The sequence below is a fragment of the Tachypleus tridentatus genome, chromosome 8 (genome assembly GCF_004210375.1).
Source record: "Tachypleus tridentatus isolate NWPU-2018 chromosome 8, ASM421037v1, whole genome shotgun sequence".
Taxonomy (NCBI): domain Eukaryota; kingdom Metazoa; phylum Arthropoda; class Merostomata; order Xiphosura; family Limulidae; genus Tachypleus; species Tachypleus tridentatus.
Window position 1 is genome coordinate 108,043,024 of NC_134832.1, and position 21,268 is coordinate 108,064,291.

General features: G+C 32.2%; 1 protein-coding gene across 2 annotated transcripts in view; it reads right to left on the bottom strand.

Annotated features, from left to right (window-relative positions):
* LOC143223163 (cell adhesion molecule Dscam1-like) overlaps positions 1-16,285 on the bottom strand; it is a 62,843-nt gene extending 46,558 nt beyond the window's left edge. For both annotated transcript variants that reach the window (XM_076450729.1, XM_076450728.1), the window contains exons 1-4: positions 15,958-16,285; positions 8,390-8,674; positions 3,396-3,515; positions 399-569 (exon numbers count right to left, since the gene is read on the bottom strand). In XM_076450729.1, coding sequence (XP_076306844.1) covers positions 399-569; positions 3,396-3,515; positions 8,390-8,674; positions 15,958-16,057 — 676 coding nt within the window. In that variant the 5' untranslated portion in view covers positions 16,058-16,285. The remainder of the gene's footprint in view (positions 1-398; positions 570-3,395; positions 3,516-8,389; positions 8,675-15,957) is intronic.
* Positions 16,286-21,268: the final 4,983 nt, after the last annotated feature.

The window sequence follows — 21,268 nt, forward strand, 5'->3', positions numbered from 1 at the left end:
TGTACGAGTAGGTTTGTAGTATTACAAACCCACATACAAGGAATATTTATCGTTCTCAAACAGATTAATCAAGATCACACTTCCTTATATCATAAACCAATATCACACTTCCATATATCATAAACCAATATCACACTTCCATATATCATTAATCAATATCACACTTCTATATATATCATTAATCAATATCACACTTCTATATATCATTAATCAAGATCATATTTCTGTATATCATTAATCAATATGACAGTTTTATGTATCATAAACAAAGATCACATTTCCATATATCATTCATCAAGATCATACTTCCATATATCATGTGATGTTGTTTGTCTTGATACATGATATGTTTTAATTTTAAACATTATAAATATCGTCCCCTTTACTGCAGTACAAACCTTGAACTTCAAGACGAACAGTTTTGCGGACACCCTCTCCCACGCCGTTGAAGGCTTCACACGTATAGAACCCTCTATCATCTTTCTCGAGATTTCTGGTAATTAAATCTCCATTTTCTGTTACTCTCCAATGTTTACGCAGCACGGTCATTTTCTCGTCCGAAGTGAAGCCTAAATCAGTAAGGTTATAGGACTTCGATACAGGTTAGGAAATAATACTTGAAGAACAATATTTTTATTTAACGATTGGAACCAGCAAAACAATTTGGGTAGAAACTGGGTTTGAACTTAGAAAAAATCTATATTTATTGTTAAGTTAGGAATGGATTTAAAAACCTTTCTTAACAACCCTTGCAGAACTTTATTTAACTTCTTTTTGTGGATGTAGGTATAACGTAGCTGGATGGTATTCTGCAAAATAGACTAGATAGCGATCATGTATGAAAAAACTTTGTTATACTTGTCAATGTACTTAGTTATTGAAACCTGCAGAAAGACATGAAAAATCAAATATTTTACGCCATTGCACGTAAAATGAAATATCTTTACAAGAGTAAAATACGGATTGGAGGAAAAATAAATTATGGTTCGGTAAAAACCATATATTTCTGATTTCACAAACAAATAAATGTTACATAAGCTACATTTAGAGACATCTAAATTAGGCGTGAAGTAAATGAAATAAATGTGTGTAACGATATCCAAACCACTGAGATGCAGAAAATGCTCTGGTGGATCTGAAAACTTCTTTGCTCTATAACAAAACGTATATAGCATTACGCAAGCAAACTAGACTAATTCAAGGGCTTCACATTAGCGTGGAGCAAGGAATACAAGGGGCTATAATACATGCATACATCCAAAACGCGTCAGATGCGAAAAATATGAGACTAATTAATTTACACCAAAATTAACTTAGAGTAAAAAGTGTGTTTTTTCTTATAGCAAAGCCACATAGGGCTATCTGTTGAGCCCACCGCGGGGAATCGAACCCCTGATTTTAGTGTTGTAAATCCGCAGACTTACCGCTGTACTTACCGCGGGGAGTGGAGTAAAGAAAGTAACTACCTGTAATATACATAGATACATATAGTTATACTATAAAGATCTATATAAAATGCCGTTGAATTCGTCGGAATGTATTTTGTAATAGTACAGAAGTTTTGTTGCGATGCACGAAAATTTCCAGAGGCACTACAACGGACGGTTTCCGTGCCACTTTCGTTCTGGAAAACTGCTTATAGAATAACTGTATATAACTGTCTTTATTTTGCTTCACACCAGGTTTGTTTTCAAGCTGTCTATTTTTCACTCTACAATAATATATAAATTTTGTCACAGAGCGAAGAACTTTTCAGAGACACCAGGACTTTTCAACCTTCGTCTGTTTTAGGTATACCCGTACAGCATAGCAGCATATATTAAAGACTTTTTTTTTTGCTTCTTCTATATAATAAAAGTGTGCACGATTTTTCGTTAACCAAAGAAATTTTAAAGCCATCAAAGCGTTTTTCCGTACCTAAGTAGTATAGTATAAACACATATCTCTAAGTATATCATATACCTTTATTTTCTTTCCACCACGCGTATTTTGATGTTAATAAATATGTCCTGTATTCTTCTTTAATAATATATTGGTTTTGTTACGGAGCAAAGAAATTTTCAGAGCAACCAGAAAGTCTTCCTTATACTTTAGTCGTTTTGAATATATGTGTATTGTATTACCAGCATACAATTACCATCCCGCGAGATATCTATCCATCTACGCTTTACCAAATGCCTTTTTTCGTACGTATTTTGTGAAAACGTTGGAAAGACCTTTCTAAACCACACGAAGTGCCCACTAATTAAAAATAATGTAATATCTCCCATTTTGTGACCAAACAAGTTCACCTTTAAAATATTCAATGGTGTGACAACTAGGCCCCTTAATTTTTCGTAATCCATTCAAATTAGTGAAGTACACTTAAACTTGAAACTTGTGAACGGATATAGCATGATATAAGACATGCTTTAACATATAAAAAATGCCTTTGATATTTAGTTACAAGATGCCACACTTACTGGAAACATTGGTGTTGGAAATAGATTTCAAATTTTTAAGTAATGCAACTTTCAGATAGGTTTATTTTTCGTTGTTCTAATAAATATTGGTTTTACAATTAATAGGAACACTGATATTTAAAGACGTATATGTGTTATAATCCAAAAATGTATTTATTACGATTTTACATATATCTACGTTTCATAATTCTTGCATACAATGGCATCTTAGATATATTTTTACAATTCCTCTATGCAATAATATTACAGATGTATGTTTAACAACTCATGATCATTAATCATCTATAAACTACTTTTCACAATTCTTATATATATATATATATTCTTATATATATTCGATAGCTGTGTATGTGTTTCATAATTATAGGCATATGTAAACCTGAAAGAACAAATATCAGTGTAGTTTTTGCTTTTATTAACCTTATTTTCAGATTGTAGTTGGGACGTGTCAGTGATCTTATGTTACAATATAAGATTATTAAAACCCTTCAACCTAACATTGTCCTCTAATCCACAATAATGTAGGGATATGAAAGCAAACTTTAACTGGAAGTCAGTAACTTTCTGTTAAATACACAATATGCAAATTTCTGCAACTAACATCAGCACAATTGATAAAATGTTGCCACAGTTACTTTACAATCGATACGATATCAGAAATCTACTAACATCATTCTGAAATACACTAATTTTATGTTCTACAACACAGTTTGGGCTGGGCGATAATCAAAGCCAATAATTATTGAACTGTACGGCAAAAAAAATGTCAAAACATCATATGCAACATTACACTAACCACTGAAGTAACTGCTCTGGATGTTCTACATTGCATTGTATGACTTACAATATTTCACCAAATATATCTATGATTGTCATCTGACGTATAATATAGTGCGTACAGCAAACCACCAATATTATACCATAAATACTAACCTTGTGTCCTAGTCCAGGACACAGTGGGTATAGGAAACCCACCAACATTACACTCTAGCGTGACTGATTGTCCAACCACACCTGACACATCGTAAGGCTCCCTGATCCACCGTGGAGGAACTAAACAAAGGAGAAATAGTTAAATACATTAGTTACTTCAACACTTACAAGTAAATGATAAGTTACATCAAAAATAAGAAGTATGTCAATGATAAATCAAATCAAAGTAGAAAAGCTTATTGGGAACAGATCTGACCAAGACACAAATACGTAATGGGCAGATCAAAACTCAGAAATATTTTAGAGATAATCTGCCCTTAACATACTTAATCAAGGCTCAGATGCATGGGGAATAGTTCACATCAAAACATACAAATATGATAAGAACAGACCACATCCAAAGATAGAAGTTTGTTATATATACATATCACAAAAAACATAAAATATTTCAAAGATAGATTACAATAAGATAGAAATTTTGATATACCACATCAAAACTCGTGTATTTAATATGTACATTTCTCATAAAACAACAAATATGTTACATGTATACCACAGCAAACCACAAGAGCGTATTATGATTGACATAAATCAATTCAGTCATGTGTGGTTGCAGTAGATTGCATCAAAACAAAAGTACATCACCACAGATCTCGTCAAAACATAGAAGTATGTTAGGGATAGGTCATTCAAACTACTTTTTATTGTCACTAGATTGTGCGCTTATACTAGAAATTGATTTTAAAAAGAAAGGAGTATCTCTTATTTGCAAGTGTTTTACTACTATACTTATAACTAGAGTTTCTCAATACAATTTTGAGAGTTGCGATATTAATAAAATATCATGAGTTAGTCGTGTTCCTGATCGCATTATCTTTCAGTTTTGGTCGGATTTAATGGTACTGTATACGAGCATAGCGTTTCAAGTTTTCTTTCTTACAAGGATGTCTAAAATTGGATGCCAGAACTTATTAGATAAACAGTATCAACGCAGCCAAAAGGACAACTTGAGATATCATTTATATCTCTTCAATGAAACAGAACATTTTATCTTAATTTTAGAATAAAAAACACTTTTCTGGCTCGACAGCTTAAGATAATGAATTTCTAGGCATCATACAAAACGGATCAAACGAACAATGGTAAATAACAACTTGATGTTGTTTAATTTAACCAATATTATGTCCCTTCCCCTGGTGGCTCATTAGTTCGTCTGTGGACTTGTGAAGTTCAAATCTGGTTTCGACAGTTGTAGTTGGCAGAGCACAGATAGCTCACTATGTAATGTTACGCTTATCAACAACCAGACAAGAAATTCTTATGGCAAATGTAAGTTACAGCGCGACCATTTCAACACAATTTGGCTGCATAAAAATTATAAATGTGTGAAAATTTACGTGAAATTATATAAGTCATAAAAATAGATTCTAATTATCCAATAATGAATAAACAATTGTAACTGTTAAGGAGAAAACCGTGAAACACCTTCCGTAATATAATATAGTTCTTAAATATTCATATACAACTATATATGTTTAAAAATCCATAAAAAGAACTTCTTAAAATTCATTTAAATACATGTTAAACCATGTATTTAACATGTTCCAGTGTTGCTAAGGGAGAGCATAATTAACATATTTATTAACTAGGCTTCTTGAAGAGCTTGACCGTCATCTTTGTAACGTGTGCTTCTGATAGCTATTAACGTCTAAGAAAGTTGGTTTCCGTATCAGTTGTTTAATTTCACATTCTATGAAAAAGGTTCATATTTATTCTGTTCTGGCCTGTGGGCAGTGTGATCTTGGAGATGATAAAGAGAAATAGATGTTTTTGCTCAAACTGCTGAAAGTACCACGAGAATATGTTTTCATATATTTATACTGTAGTATCAAAGTAAGTAATTTTTGCCTTAGTTTAATAAAAGGGTAAAGAAGATTAAGTGAACAGCGAATTTTTTATAAAGGCTCTACGTTATTTATCCATATATCAAAAACTTCTGATAATCTAAACTAGAAGTCCATTCATTTTAATTGGCAACAGTGAGTTCAGAACCGTAAACCTTTTACGACAGTATCTAGTTAGTGGTGAAATCATTACAAATCATCAGGCTTACAACACTATATCATAACGAGTTAAATCTGTATTATCGGCCAAAATCAACCTTCATCCTTCTGGTTGAGACAGATAATTGATATCACTTATATCTCTTTAGGCGTGAAAAAATTCAGTATTTAATTTACGAAAACAGATCTCAGAACATAATATTTTCCGCTTACATCTATTTTTCAAGTCGATAACGCAGAATATCATCTAATGAATCTAGATGTGTCTTTAAGTGAAGGTACAACTTAAAATCATTTTTAATAAACATATATTATAATTACATATAATTGGAAAACGATCTTTTTAATATTTATTGAAGCATAGTTACTTTGCTCTCTAGTATATGATATGAAACATTTATTTAAACACCTTCTTTCATCGTCATCAAAGCTTCCCATCCAAATCTTATCACTTGGATCTTTTTGTTATATTGTGATTGGTAAAGACTCATGGTCGAATTATGTGTAATAAAAAACGATCTTATCTTGGGCTAATAGTTTGTATTCTCTATTTCATGACTACAAACCGTAGTCAATACTACTTACAAATGGATACTGAAAGTTCAATGTTCTGATGATTTTAATGAAGATATTAGAGAAAATTTACAAACTATACAGGTGTAATCTAATAAATAACTTGTTAATACCCTTCATAAAACAAATAAAGGGTAACTGAAGTGTTTATATATATATATATATATTATAACATGCATCACATCACGCATTCATGATCCGAGTTACGAGCCTGGATTGATCTCTCAGCTTATGCGTGACATGGCTTACATCCTTATAGCTTACAATAACACCTTTTAATACGGATTATGGTGGCCACAAGCAGCCTGCAACCGACGTTGTGTGGTTAAAATCCGAACGGTGATTAGGTCCTGACGTTTTATCGAATACTCTGTCAATTCGTGAGATGTTTCAGAAGCATTTCACACATACTGTATTGGACAAAGTATGAAAGCTGCACAACTCATTGAACCAGGTCTTCATGTCTAACAGTTTAGTACATTGAAAGCAAGTTTCTTCGCAAATTAGACTGAGGTCACATCCAATGCAGTGAGATATAAAAGGTTATGAAATGTACTTTGTTAATACACGCGATCGCTGGTTGGATCGTGTTCTATATTTACTATAAATAATATGTGCTTATTATCTTGCTACAGGGTGAAGCTCAAATCACCTATAAGACTACTGTTAAAAATACCCTAAGCCCACTGTACATGTTTTTGACATAATTTTCAGTGATCTGTTCCATACCTTGTTGTCAGCGAAATATGTCTATCGCTTAGGCCGGCTTCGTCTATCTTCACGGTTACAAGGCATCCAAACTAAGAAAATTAAGGCAGAATAAATCTATTATTTACTTGAGCTATAATTAATAGACAACGATCATCAGCTTAAGTTCTGATGATGGCCTCTTTGACCAGATGTCCCAGCATTTATACCACTGGTTTTGAAGTGTTCCTTCTCCTAAGGAACATGTAGCCGATTTACGACAATCTGCATGACTTGATGACTTCTATTATTTCCATGGATCTCCATATGAAAGAAGACGTTCTATATGTCTTCCTAGAGTTCTAATAAGGGCTCAAAATCTAGTTAAATATGTGGTTCGATTCAGAGTGACGACTGTAGCAAAACATTATTAATAGCATTGACTAAATGCCCAATTGCACAAGGCCGTTGCAACAAAATTCTGGGCTGTATTTAGTTGCAAATCTTTTTCATAACACGTTGAACAATGCTGTTTTTTTATTTATCACGTTGACCAATACTGTTTTTTATTCGTTATTTAATTTTATGTACAAACGAAAAGAAGTTTGTTTCAAAAGCAATCGATGTTTTCGTGGTTAAAGACGCATTCAAACAGTTTGGTTCGGTTTGTTTTGAATTTCGCGCAAAACTACACGACGACTATTTGCGCTACCCGTCCCTAATTTAGCATCTTTTGGGTTACTCTTTTACCAACGAATAGTAGGATTGACCATCATATTATAACGCCCCCATGGCTGAAAGAGCAATCATGTTTGGTGCGACAGGGATTCGAACTCGCAACTCTCAGATTACCAGTCGAACCACTTAACCGACCTGACTATGTCGGACCCATTCAAACAGAGTAAGCATTAACAAGGTAAAAAGTTCTTTAGATTTTTGCTAAAGTATGAACAGTTATAATTATCAACAATTTCATGTTTACAGAAGTAAAACTCGCATTAAGTATAGATATAGATATATATAACGCTCCGATGTCATTTGCGTTACAAAATGTGCAATATTAGAACTAAGATACCGAAGTTAAACCTTTATAGGTTTTGTTTTGTTTTTAAATTGAGTTTGGGACATAGGTACGCCAAACGTACATTAAATTGAAATTAAATCTAAACTTAACGAGAACTGTATTAGAAAAAAAAGTCAAATCCTAACTTATAGAACTTTTACTAGATATTTTCTATCAGCTCCCTAGTTAATGAGATCTAAGTATACTTGTACATTTTCTTAAATACGTATCTATATAAATAACATATCTACTTTAGAGAAAAAGGTTATGAATATACATTTTAGGAAAGGTTTAATAAACAGACATAAACTTTACGTTCTAATAAACTACGACAAATATCAAGTTGCCAAAGACTAAACTAACAGATGTAAACTACACGAAAATCCTATTAAACACGAAATAATAAGCTGCTGAATATTAAATTACTGGGTGTAAAATTTCCGGAAATCTTATTAAACATAAATATTTCCCGTTGTTGTAGATTAACTGTAAAACTTGGATATTCTGGAAGTATTAATAAATACATAAGTTTTGAGGGATTAAATCACCAGTTTGAAATTTCAGTTTAAGAGAGACTGAAACACAGATCACAGATACCAACAACAAACCTAGAACATGAAGTTGGGTCATATAAGTGTCTTCGCCAGCACTGTTGGACACCACACATGTGTAGTTCCCAGCATACTCCTCGCGAACTGCTTCAATAACCAACATAGACGAGAAGACGTCTAGTCTCCGAATGGTTATCTGACTTGTATCTCTGAGAGCCACTCCGTCTTTGAGCCACTGGAATGTTAAAGGTGGCGATCCTTGACTTGCCGAGCACGTGAGTTGATAGCGTTGACCACGGTGAAGCCGAACGTCTTCTAGGAATGGTGTGACTTCAGGAATTACTAAAATAAACGGTACAATTTAATTTCGTAATCATGTTTGTTTTTTTTCAAGGGACTAATACTGAATTTAGTGACTACAAAATGTTATATCTTTCAGAATATTTTAAAGATGTTTTCGTTTCTCTTAGTTCTATCGATTATCTTTGTACTTTTTTAAATAATCTAAATATAATGAGGATACAATACTTAACATTTTTGTTCTTTGAGTCTAGTTGCTCTAATCAAATATAAAGATCTAGTGATTTGTGTTTTTGAATTTGTACTAAAAGTATGAACAACTGTGGTTTACAATTAAAATTATTTTAGTGTTATTAGTAATATTTCGTACTTATAGGAAAATTGATTCGATTATAATAGATATATCTCAGAAACGGATAGATATGCAAAGCTATGAAAAACTTTTTATACTTACCATAAAGAACTGAAAAATATATAAAATACATTTTCTCTGACACTTCGTATGAAACGAAAGTATAATTATGTTATATAAAGTCTGGTGTTTTATAGAATTTGAAACTATAATCGCACGCAACTGGCCCGATGAAATACAGAATTGAGTAAAACTGTTTCGAAAATCCGACATTAATCAAAGAAATGTCACACGTGTCGTTACTTTAAAAGTACTTATCCTGATTAAAATAAGTCTATACGTAATTGTGCCAAGTCGGCTATAATCCTACCCCTTCAATGTCGAAAATAGTTAGTAAAGTTTAAATGGTGTTAAAACAACATACACTTATTGCTTTTATTGATAATATATATCTTAAAAAGTCAACTGTAGTTACTGCTTGACCTGAATCGTATTGGAAATGAAAAACAATTCTGATTAGTGGTTTGCAGTTCCATTGTAATACGTAACCGTGTTTCTGCTTTTCTTTTACAACAGTTTTTGACAGGTTTATTGTCATCTTATGCAGATGATACTTTCAACGGATGAAAGCTCTTTTAACAGTTGTGTTTTTCCTCTTATTATGCTTATCCATTTCAATAAGAAATAAAAACGTATTATAACAGAGAAAAATGAAAAGCCTAAAAATGATGTCAATATTATTATTCTGAAAACTATAAACGTAATTCTGAAGTAATATTAAGCAAACTCCATCATATTTCCGAAGTTGAGCTATTTTAAATAGTTCTAAATGTATTATCATATAATCTGAAATTACAACAATGAAAAAACTAAGAGCACTTGTGACAATTTTTTTTTGTATTAGATAAACAAATTCAATTATTTATCCAATATATATAATAATTTATCTGATGTGCATTGCTCGTTATGTCAAATATAACAAACACTGCTTAAAGTACAGAACTGCTCTAGTTTTAACGTAAAGTTTCACAATGAAATGTGTTTAATGCAGGAAACCGAATCCCTAATTCTAGAGTTATGTCCTCAAACTAATATTGAGACACCGCTGAACTTGATATAGAAGTTGCATAAAAAGCTTTCAAACTACGGTGTTCTTGACAATTAACAAATTAACATTCAAAGATAATTCTGGAAATAAGCAGATTTGCCAAGAGATGTTTATTTAGCTAGTTTGGGTGTAAATTATTATTTGCCGTAATGCAACTTTATGAAATGATTTGTTGATGTGGATTCGTAACGTTAATCTAAAACCAAATTTCCCGCATTGGTGTTTGTATGTATTTCTCACAGCAAAGCCACAATAAGCTATCTGCTGAGTCCATCGCTGATTTTAGCGTTGTAAATCCGTAAACTTACCACTGTACCAGCGGTGTGCACCATGTAAGTTAGAACAAAATAAATGATCGTTTTAGATTTGCTCTGAAGAATAAACAAAATTAAAATAATGGTATAACAAAAAGATCTTAACAATGGGCTGACTGTTTAAATGGAAGGTGCAGCCAGATCTTCTCAGTTCGTCTTTTTTCTTCTTTCTTTTTTGTGCAATACAAGTGACGATCATATCGCACTATTTGGTCAGGTTAGAGTTAGAGATGAATTCAGATATATATTAATTTTAAATTGTGGACAGATAGCTCTTTGTGCAGCTTTGCACAAAATTCTGAAGTTTTTCCGATGATGTTACTGAACAAGTCTGTTTATAGGAATATAGTCAGTTGTTCTTTTTTTAATCTAAGTGTAATTATAGAATCGCTTATGACACTTTTGTTGGGTTTAATCTTTGAAAATAAACTTGAACCTTTCTGAATACACTTGTAAAGTGTTGAACTACTTTGGAAAATCCAGATTCTCGTTACTAGTTACTTTATATCTGCAGTAATCGACAGTTAATTGTGTAGAATTACACTCAACATTTTCTGAACAGTATGTACACCTCCATGATACGTTCAGGTGATTTTCAGAGTTAAACTCGGGTAAAAATTAATTAGAAGAGTTATACCACTTAAGTAAATGAAACAAATATCAAGTTAAACTTGTAGAGACAATAATTCACAGATTTTTATTGACAATGTTATTCATATAAATTATACTTGTTCTTGAACAAAAGTAATTCAAAAGAATATTTTGTTCTGTACTTATATATATACACGAATAATCACAGTTTGAAGGTAAATAAATTAATTACAAATATACTCCTTTATATTTATAATGATCCTCCAGAACTTCTTTAAAGTTAAGAACCTTATTCGAGTCCTAAGGTGCTGGTGTGGTTTATTGATTAGTTTGCTTGAATTGCGAATTCAAGAGTTCATAGTTTGCGGTCAGGTATCGCAAAAACGCGCTACGCACCTTAGAGCCATGGATTCTCTATTAGAGTAACAGTGAAAGCCAACTATTCGATCAGAAAAAAAAGTGGTCTTAAATTTGACACTAAATACTGTTAACTAGTTGGTTTTCCTCTACTCTATTAATGGAAATTGGAGACAGTTACGTAGTGATAGTCTTTTGGGTTCGTTTTTGAGAAAATTTTGAAACAAATGAATCTATCGTAAGACCATGCGAAGTGTGCTTGTTCTCCGTGATGACGAGAAAACCCACCAGTATAGAAAATTATATATATAAAAAACGGCTGGTATGGATAAAGAAAGCACTATGTAGCGGAGCGAACAACGTTTCAACCTTCTTCGGTGCTTGTTCTGTTTTCTAATGAGTAAAACTGTGTCTAAAATCAGTTAACACTTCAGTATTAAACCTGATTCTACACTGGGATTATAACTATGTATTATATTAAGAGTATGTTTTTGTTTGTTTGTTTGTTTGTTTGTAATTAAGCACAAAGTTCACAAGGAGCTATCTTTGCTCTGCCCACCACGGGTATCAAAACCCGGATTCTAACTTTGTAAGACCTCAGACATACCATTAAGCCACTGGAGGCAAGGATATGTTACTGACTATTGTGAAGTATCGATTTTAAGATCAAGACTGACGTGGTGAGACAGGCATTGTCTGTATTTGGTTCAACAGTGAAAACTGGCATGCGGGTAGAAAGCTTATCCCAAAATTAACTGCTCATAAAAAGGAAGTATCAAATTAAATCTGGAAAAAATACTTATAGAGTTCACTTTTAAACTGACCTAAAAACGTATATATAAAAAGAAACAGTTTTGTCTATTAACTTGCTGTCGATAATTAAGGTTATGTGTTGTTACTTTCAGATGTAGTATATTGCTCAAAGTAAGATATTTCGGAATATCTCACATGACAACATAAAAATGGTTACTAGAGCAAGAAATTTTGCAACATCTGTCAAACTAGATAACTAGAAAATACATGACTAGTGAAAAAAATGTTCCTCTGTAGAGTAGTACTTAGTTCATATTTAGCCTTAGTTTTCAGTGTGTTATAAGCTTTATATTTGTCTGTTGTACTTTCAATTAGGCAGCAAGGATAAGAATAGGCCTAACTGGAATAGCAACAGTTATTTAAATAGATTATCTGGAAAGAAATTAAGTTTATAATTTGTATAATTTGGAAAGCACTGTGAGATTAGCTCTAAAATACTTAACTTATTTGGATAAATCACTAAAAACTATTTCCAGCCAATTCTGAAAATCATATGCCACTCCCAAAATAAGCTAGATAAATGCCTGTTAAATAAAAGCATGGGAAACAAAACGAAGTCTAGTGGGTGTGGTTTTGTTTGTTTGTTTTGAATTTCGCGCAAAGCTACACGAGGGCTATCTGCGCTAGCCATTCCTAATTTAGCAGTGTAAGACTAGAGGGACTAGGCAGCTAGTCATTACCACTCACGGCCAGCTCTTGTGCTAATCTTTTACTAACGAATAATGGGATTCAGCGTCACATTATAACGCCCAAGGCTAAAGGAGCGAGTACATTTGCTGTGACGGGAATTCAAACCCGTGACTCTCCGATTACGATTCGAATGCCTTAACCACCTGGCCATGTCGGGCCGCTACTGGATGTGACACTGTAACGTTAGCGCTAAAGTAAAAGTCGTGATGACGAAATGACCTTACTTAGAGTCATATAAAGGACGAGAAATGGGTTACAACACATAACTATTTATGTCACCAGTTATTAAAATCATTAACTACTGAATTATTTTTTTCTCTCATTAACACAAAAAATATTTATATTGTAATTATTATTGACACACCAGCCTTTCGAACTAGAAGATCCCAGAAAGAAACCCGGTTTCTACCATCAAAAAGTATGATAGAATCTAATAATCGATTTGTATAAAAACAATTAATATTTAAAGTTGAAATGGTAATACAGGTTATTAACAATAACACGATTGATATTCTATCATCACAACCATATAGCCAGAGTATTTAGAATATTTCTAAACGAACAGCGATAACAAGGATACACCATTCAAAGTAAGTATTTTAAAGTTCAACCGTTAGTTCTGAAAATTTAATATTAATAATAAAAAACTGTTGCAGCTAATCAGACACAACAGAAGTTAAGCATTATAGTGATAATATTATATTGTCATACATAATAACCCCTATGCTGGCAGGTGGTATTGAATCAGTAGTCATGATAACTCTATATCACGAGAGGTAATAATTTTCTATCACAGTTACATCAGCATTAAACCTTAAGTCGTGAAAATTCTACATCATCAGTCATAATATGCCTAAATGTAGAGATTATAATATGTTTGCATATCATTAATAATACGTTTACTCCACCAATTATCATAAGCCTATTTTAGAGCCATGATATGTCTTTATCATCAAATGAGAGTCATAATAGTTATATCACAACAGTACAACAGGAACAACAATTATAACTGCTTCACCAGTCATGACAAACTCGCATCAAGACTTGAGATATTTTGTATTTAGAGTTATGATATGTCAGTATCATCAACCATAATATGACAGAAACAAGAAGTATAACAATTTTTCTTCATCAGTTATGATAAATATGTATCATGACTTGAGATATTTTACATTTAGAGTTATGATATTTCTATATTATCAACCATGGTAAGAAAGGCACAGCAGTTATGATAATATTGCATCACCAGTCATTAAAGACATATACTACGGGTCAACATAATCATACATTTAGATTTACGAGAATTTTACATATAGTTCAGTTGTGATAAAACTACATTTAGGGTTACGTTACTTCTTCAGAATCGATTATATAAACCAAGAAATAGCAGTTATAAGAATTTATATCGTAGGTCATAATAAATATATATAACCAGTCATGACATTTGACCATCACAAATTATGGTAAATCTACATATGAAGTCAAGTTATGTCCTCTTAAGCTGCAAATACAAACCTACATCAACAACTATGGTAATTTTTACTTCTGTATCACTTGTAATAACACAACTTCACAACCAGTTATTAAGGTCCTGAGTCACGAGTTATGAAGTTTAACTTCACAGTCACTCTTAGCTGTAACTAATTGTTGTATCTACATTACAAATCATGACTTGTGTATTTATAATATTTTGCACAAAATTCGCAAAGTAATTCACTCTTAGTTTTGTTTTACGGATTCCCAGACATAAACTTTATTATTTTATCTTTAATATTTCAGACATATACTCGTGATAATTTCTACATCAGTCATGATATGTCAATATTTGCTTTTATAAAAGATTTACAAAAAAAAGAGGTATAAAAATATAAACTCTATTACTAGGAAGAAAACATAATATCTAAATATGATAATTCTGAAACAAGAGCTATAGTAATTCTACATCACTACCCATGCTAAATCTGCATTACTAATCACAAATAACTTATCAGGTTGTCACAATAGACGTGTAGTCTCCAACAAAAAAAAACCTAACTCATTGTTCGTTATAATTCCCTATTATCAGCCTTGGCAAATTATATAAACGAATCACAAGAATCTTAAACCATCATTTATCGTAATTCTAAATTACAAATTAGATCAAATATAAAAATAATTGACCACTCGTATTAACATCTCCAGGTGTAATGATGAATCTACACCAACAGTCAAGACCAACATAAATAAGAACTCATAATAAGTCTCTATAACTTTTCCTAGTCCTTATAGATGACCAATCATCATAAGCAGCATAACAACAATTAATGTTAATAAGTTCACATATCCGATCATTTTCAACCTAGAACACAAGCCAACAGAAATCTGAGAACTCATTCATCCTGTGTGATCAGTTATGATTAGCAACAGTTCGATATCACCATTCACATAACACCATCCTTAACAAATCTAAGCAGTCATAATGTCTTTACCACAAACGAAAATACTTGTACACGCACATCCATAGCAGCAGTAAACCACTATTCACAGCATGTTAATTCTATATAAAACTCTCAATTGATAAATAGAGATAAACATAAATTATAATACCCGTTATTCTGGCAGGGCTAAAGTCACACTAATTAGGATGAAAACCGTACAAATTAAGACTAAATCCATTTATCTAAAACCAAATTGATACCATCTAGGTCTATAGTTAAAGAACCTAAAATAAAAGTTATGCATAGTATAAAAGCCATAGCACTTAGGACTAGAGTTACAATATCTAGGCTTAAAACCATACCGCTTGAGACTACAATTAGAGAACAGTGTATAAAAGCCATCGCACTTAGGGCTAGTGTTATAACACACAACATAAAAACAAACTACCACTATGACTAGGGTTATACCACTTATAAAGTCACGTCCCCTATAGACTACGAATGCATCATCGCTTTAACTATATGTTGAAACAAGTAAAATACTTTGATTATAGAATGTTTCCCATCCTAGTTTCTCTTTTAAGTATCAACGTCAACGAATAAAACATAAAGGTTGATGTATGGAATAAAGGACCGCTGTAAAAACAAACCAAAAAACAACACAACACTATGGTGTAGTATACCTTGGCAAGAGACAACGGGAAGTAGCCAGATCCAAAGGCATAGAGGTCGTCTTGTCCGTTGTCTGTCATTACTAGCCATCATCAGCAGTTCAAAGAACATGCTACGCACTTACAAAAGGTTGTAACCTTTTACTTGAAAATGATGACGTTCGCTCCAATGTTGCATTTTCTTTAGTTCCAAGATTCGATGAAAGATAAAAGGGAGACAACATATACAGTTGATAACAAAACAGTTTTGTGGGATTCTACTCTTGGTGCCATTTCGTAATTTCTCTGTTCTATTAAAGAACTCTCGGGCGGGGTTATTGATCGACATAATACAGCGACATCTATAAACATTTTCTCCCTCTTTCACCTTGGGAAAATACTGATTGATTTTTAGCTAATAACGTTTCTTGATACCTTCAAGTAGTAACAGAGAACTTTTTTAAAACGTGAACTAAAAATATATTAACACAGTGTCTACACTACTTAGTCATCAAGACGTACTTTCGCTCCCTATTCCGTTCTGTTGATACACACAAACTAGACCAGTTTTATTTGCTCACAGATGACGTTTAATCGGATATCTGCACGAAATGAGCCACTTTGAAAACTAAAATAAATAATTTTATGAAATATGACTGTCAACCAATGACTAATTAGGATTTTTCTGAATACACCAATGCTAAAGAGATTAGAAAATACCGTTATCTTTCCTTCCAATGTTAATCTATGAACATTTTGAAAACGTAAGATCTCTCATATGAATATGAAAGCAAAGGCATAGTGTAAACATTTTTCACCTTCTATGTGAGAATACGAAGTAAATATAGTATGCATGTAACGCCCTCTATAATTTTAAAAATTATGTGGTCAATGTAAGCATATTATGTAACATTCTAGCAGTGATAAGCTTAGTAGGATTTTATGAGTGTTCAGAAAAATATCATAAATTTGCTATCATCAATCACAAGAATACAACAATTATGATAATTCAAGTTCATCAGTCATGACAAACAGACATCAATACTCGAGATACTATGCATTTAGAGTTACGATATGTCTGTATCGTTAACCGAAATATGACAACAATAAGAACAAATCAAACCTACTACCTAAGTTTTGTATACTTTCAGAAAACGTATTAGTATTTTTATGTATTTTTAAACGATATCAAATAATTACATGTTGTGTCACTACAACTTTTTATTCATAGTTGGAAATAATGCGAAACAAGAGTACATGCATTAGGGAAGTAAGTAATGAAATGGTAAGTTCTTTTTTTCTTTCTGGCCCGGCATGGCCAGGTAGGTTAAGGCGTTCGACTTGTAATCTGAGGGTCTCGGGTTCGAATCCCGGTCGCACCAAACATGTTCGCCCTTTCAGCCGGGGGGCGTTATAATGTTACGGGCAATCCCACTATTCGTTGGTAAAAGAGTAGCCCAAGCGTTGCGTTGGCGGTAGGTGGTGATGACTAGCTGCCTTCCCTCTAGTCTTACACTGCTAAATTAGGGACAGCTAGCACAGATAGCCCTCGAGTAGCTTTGCGTGAAATTCAAAACAAACAAACAAACTTTTCTTTCTCGGAAGTATGGATTTCAACTTCACATCAATTTTCACTAAAGCTTTATATATTTAATCCGCAAAATATTTTTGATTGTTAACATATTTTATAACTAGCTTATAAGTATGTAAAAGCCAAATCTGTCACTTTGGTCAAATTACACTACCACACAATATCAGTATCTTAATTTTAGTTCTGATTCAAAACTGCACTGCACTGTAATTTAACAGACAGTAAGTCACGTGATGTTTTTTGTCAAGTCATTAATGTAAATAACATTGAAAAAAATGATATAGTTAAATTTCTTAGATCGAAGACGTAAAAATAAACGATAGATTCCGACAACAAATATTTCTGTAAATAAATAATACATATACGTGCATGACTGTATTCAAACACAAGTTATGTTAGAAAAACACATAGGTTCAAGAAGTCTTGATAGAAGTGAAATAAAAAAAACCCATAACCTGAGCACGTTTGAAAGATGGACATTTCTTCTTCAAGGGCAAACATAGAAACTAACAGAAAATATATTTAATGCCAGTAACTACAAAAAGAAAGTCACATAATTATTGATTAAAATTCATTAAGATGTATAAATTTCTATGACTAAACAGCTATTTTAGAAAACTCATTTTGCTTTTGCACAAATTATTATTTTTAAATTCAAAACACTTTCCTTATTACCTGTCAAGTATGTGCAGTATCTCACTTGTTAAACTTTACTGCAGACCCAATTCAATATATGATACATTTTGTTGAAGAACAAAGTTACCTCAATTTAGCAAAAATACTTTCCAATGCAATAGATATTCGGAGTGTTAAAAACCAGCTCTTAAGGTACAAGGAGTAGCAACTAGATGTTTAAAGGATTAGTAATGATATTTCTAGATTACAGGACCATCAGTTACAAGTACACTCTAATACATATGTAGAGGATTATTAGTATTACCTCTGAAGTATGGTGACTAGTTACACACATACACTGGTAAATATGTGTCAGTTGTTCATTATTTCAAGCCTACGATTAAGTTCATTTTGAAGACTATACACCATCATACCTGCTATTCTTTTAAAATATCCGCATACGGAATGACTACAAAGAACACGTTATTAAAGTTCATGAAAAACAAGTTTTAAAATTCATTTTCTTATACTTTGAAACTTATCAGAATATTTGGGCAATTAACAGGCACCAATATTATTAGTAACGAGAAATTAGAGTAACGAAACTGTTTTAGTTTGTTTGTTTTACTCGAACCGAAGTACATTTAAGTTAAACCTATAAACCTTGAAGTTTTTAAAGTATCACGTTGAAAAGCATAATTTGTTTCAGAAAACTCTACTTTTCTAACTCACACAACTTGAAGAGTTTTAATGCCGATATATCGTCATTATTATTTTCCCAACATCATCTGTCAGGATGCGACTTGTGGCTATTCTTAAAAACTGACTAAATGTCAAAAATTATTTAGGTTCGCTTTCAAAAAGCAGAAAAGAAACAGTTAAACAATCAAAATCATTGAATAGAAACTATGAAAAACAAGTAGCATTTTAAAAACAACAACAACGGAATTTAAACTTAATAATGACGAGAAACCCAATTGAAGTAAAAATGTATTCTCCAACACGGTTGGTATGGGTATTAAAATTTTAATTCAAATAAAGTATAGAACAACGTTTCTACCTTTTAAGGTTAAAAATGAGAGTTTCCAACTGACCGTTGCTTGACATATGTCTTAGGGACAAGAGAGTAAACGGATACGGGATTGTAGTTAGAGGTTAGGTTGTTAATTAGCATAGGAATAAAGGTGTTTCTTTATATTGGTTTAATTTTGGTTTGAATTGTTGTATAAGTAGGGGTTCTATGATTTTGCATTTGTTTATATTTGTTTCCTTACTTAGTATCTGGGTGTCTTCTATAGTTATATTGAGTTTATTTGATTTGCAGTGTTCAATAATGTGTGAAGATGTTTTTTGTGTTCTTTGAATCTGGTTTCAATTTTTCTGCTCGTTTCTCCAATATAGAAATCGTAGCAGTTGTTGAATTGTATTTTATAAATAATGTTGGTGTTGTGTTTGTCAGTGTTGTTCTTCCATGATATGAACTTTAGTTTTGTACTTGGTTTTTGAATAAATTTGGTGTTTACTGGAATTCTGTGTTTTGTTATAAGTTTTTTTCCAAATGTTGGTTATTTCTTCCCTGATATCGGGAATATATGGTATGTGGTATGCAGCAGTGTAACGTTTTGTAATTTGTTGTTTCTTGGAATTCATTATTGTTGTTGGTTTGTTTTTTTTAACGTGTTGTTGATCTAGGTGTGCGTATAATTTTTTCAACGGTTTTTGGAGGAAATTTGTTTATGTTGATGAAGTGTTGTTTTATTTTGTTGATTTCATCATTAATTTTATCGGGTGAATATAGTTTTGTGGCTGTGTTTATTTGGTTTCTTAATATGTTGAGTTTTTGTTTTATTTCATGTGCTGAGTCCCAGGGAATGTATAATTCAGTAAAGGCGATTTTTTTTGTGGATTTTTTGTTTAGAATTGTGTATCGATTCTTGTGAGCTTGAGATTGAAAAATTCTATTTGGTTAGTTTTATCGTGAACTTAATGTTGGGGTGTATGGAGCTAACGTGGTTGAAAAAACTAAGTGTGTGTTTTACACATGTAAATCCAGCAGTTGTATCATCAACATACCTGTACCAATATATCCACCACTATATTTCTTTTAAAGTCTCAAATATTATGTTATTGGTCTGTTTTACAACAAAAGTACGAAGAAGTAACTTGCTTCCAGCAACGAAAATTTGGCTTAAAAAACATTTTATCTGGTATTAATTATAGTACGTTTTTATCTTCATTAAAACGTCTCGAATAGTAAGAATTCTTCTGTTATTTCTTGTTTTATATGTTGTGCTCTAATAAACGTATTTCTTTGACTTAAGAGCTGACATCTTACCAGTTAGGAGCCTGGTGGTTAGGGCCCTGGACTTCCAATGCGAAAATTGTGGGTTTTAATCCCCGACCCAATGAAAATGCCCCCCTTTAGACGTGGAGGCGTTATAATGTGACGCTCAAACCCCCTATTCCTTGATGAAAAAGGGTAGCCCAAGTAGCAACGGTGGGTGATGTTGACTAATTGCCTTCCCTCTAGTATATCGCTACTAAATTAGCAACGGCTAGGAAAATATTTATGTAGTTCTTTTCACAAAATTCAATACAAAGTTATTGTCTAAGTTTTATACATTTTTAAGAAAACGTGTTGCTGTGATTTCGTTATAATTTTCAATAAAATGTTCTAAATAATATTTCTTTCTTACAAATAGTTTTAACACATAATAGGCCACATTGGATTTTTCCTCCCCTTGTTTGTACACAGGACGAGTAAATAGGCAATTTAGATATTTGTTCTATAACTAGTTTAGTATATTTGTCCAAATTATCATTACCTATTTATATAATTTATAATTGTGAAATGTATATATAGTTGTTCGGTTTTCAAAATATATTTTTTCATGAGTATATCAAGTCGGTACTTGTTGTTTTTTTGTAAATTCTTGCGTACATGTTCATGTATAACAGGTAACATAACAAACGTTATTGGTTCTCCGTTTTAGAATCCCGTAATATGCTGATTTCCACTGTTGCCGTCAGTTTACGGGAAAAGTAAAACTGTATTAACTGAATCTTATCCTGTATTTTCCAAATCTTAAACTTGTTTACTCTCGTCCTATTCTTCTCAAGATATACCAGTGAACTTTA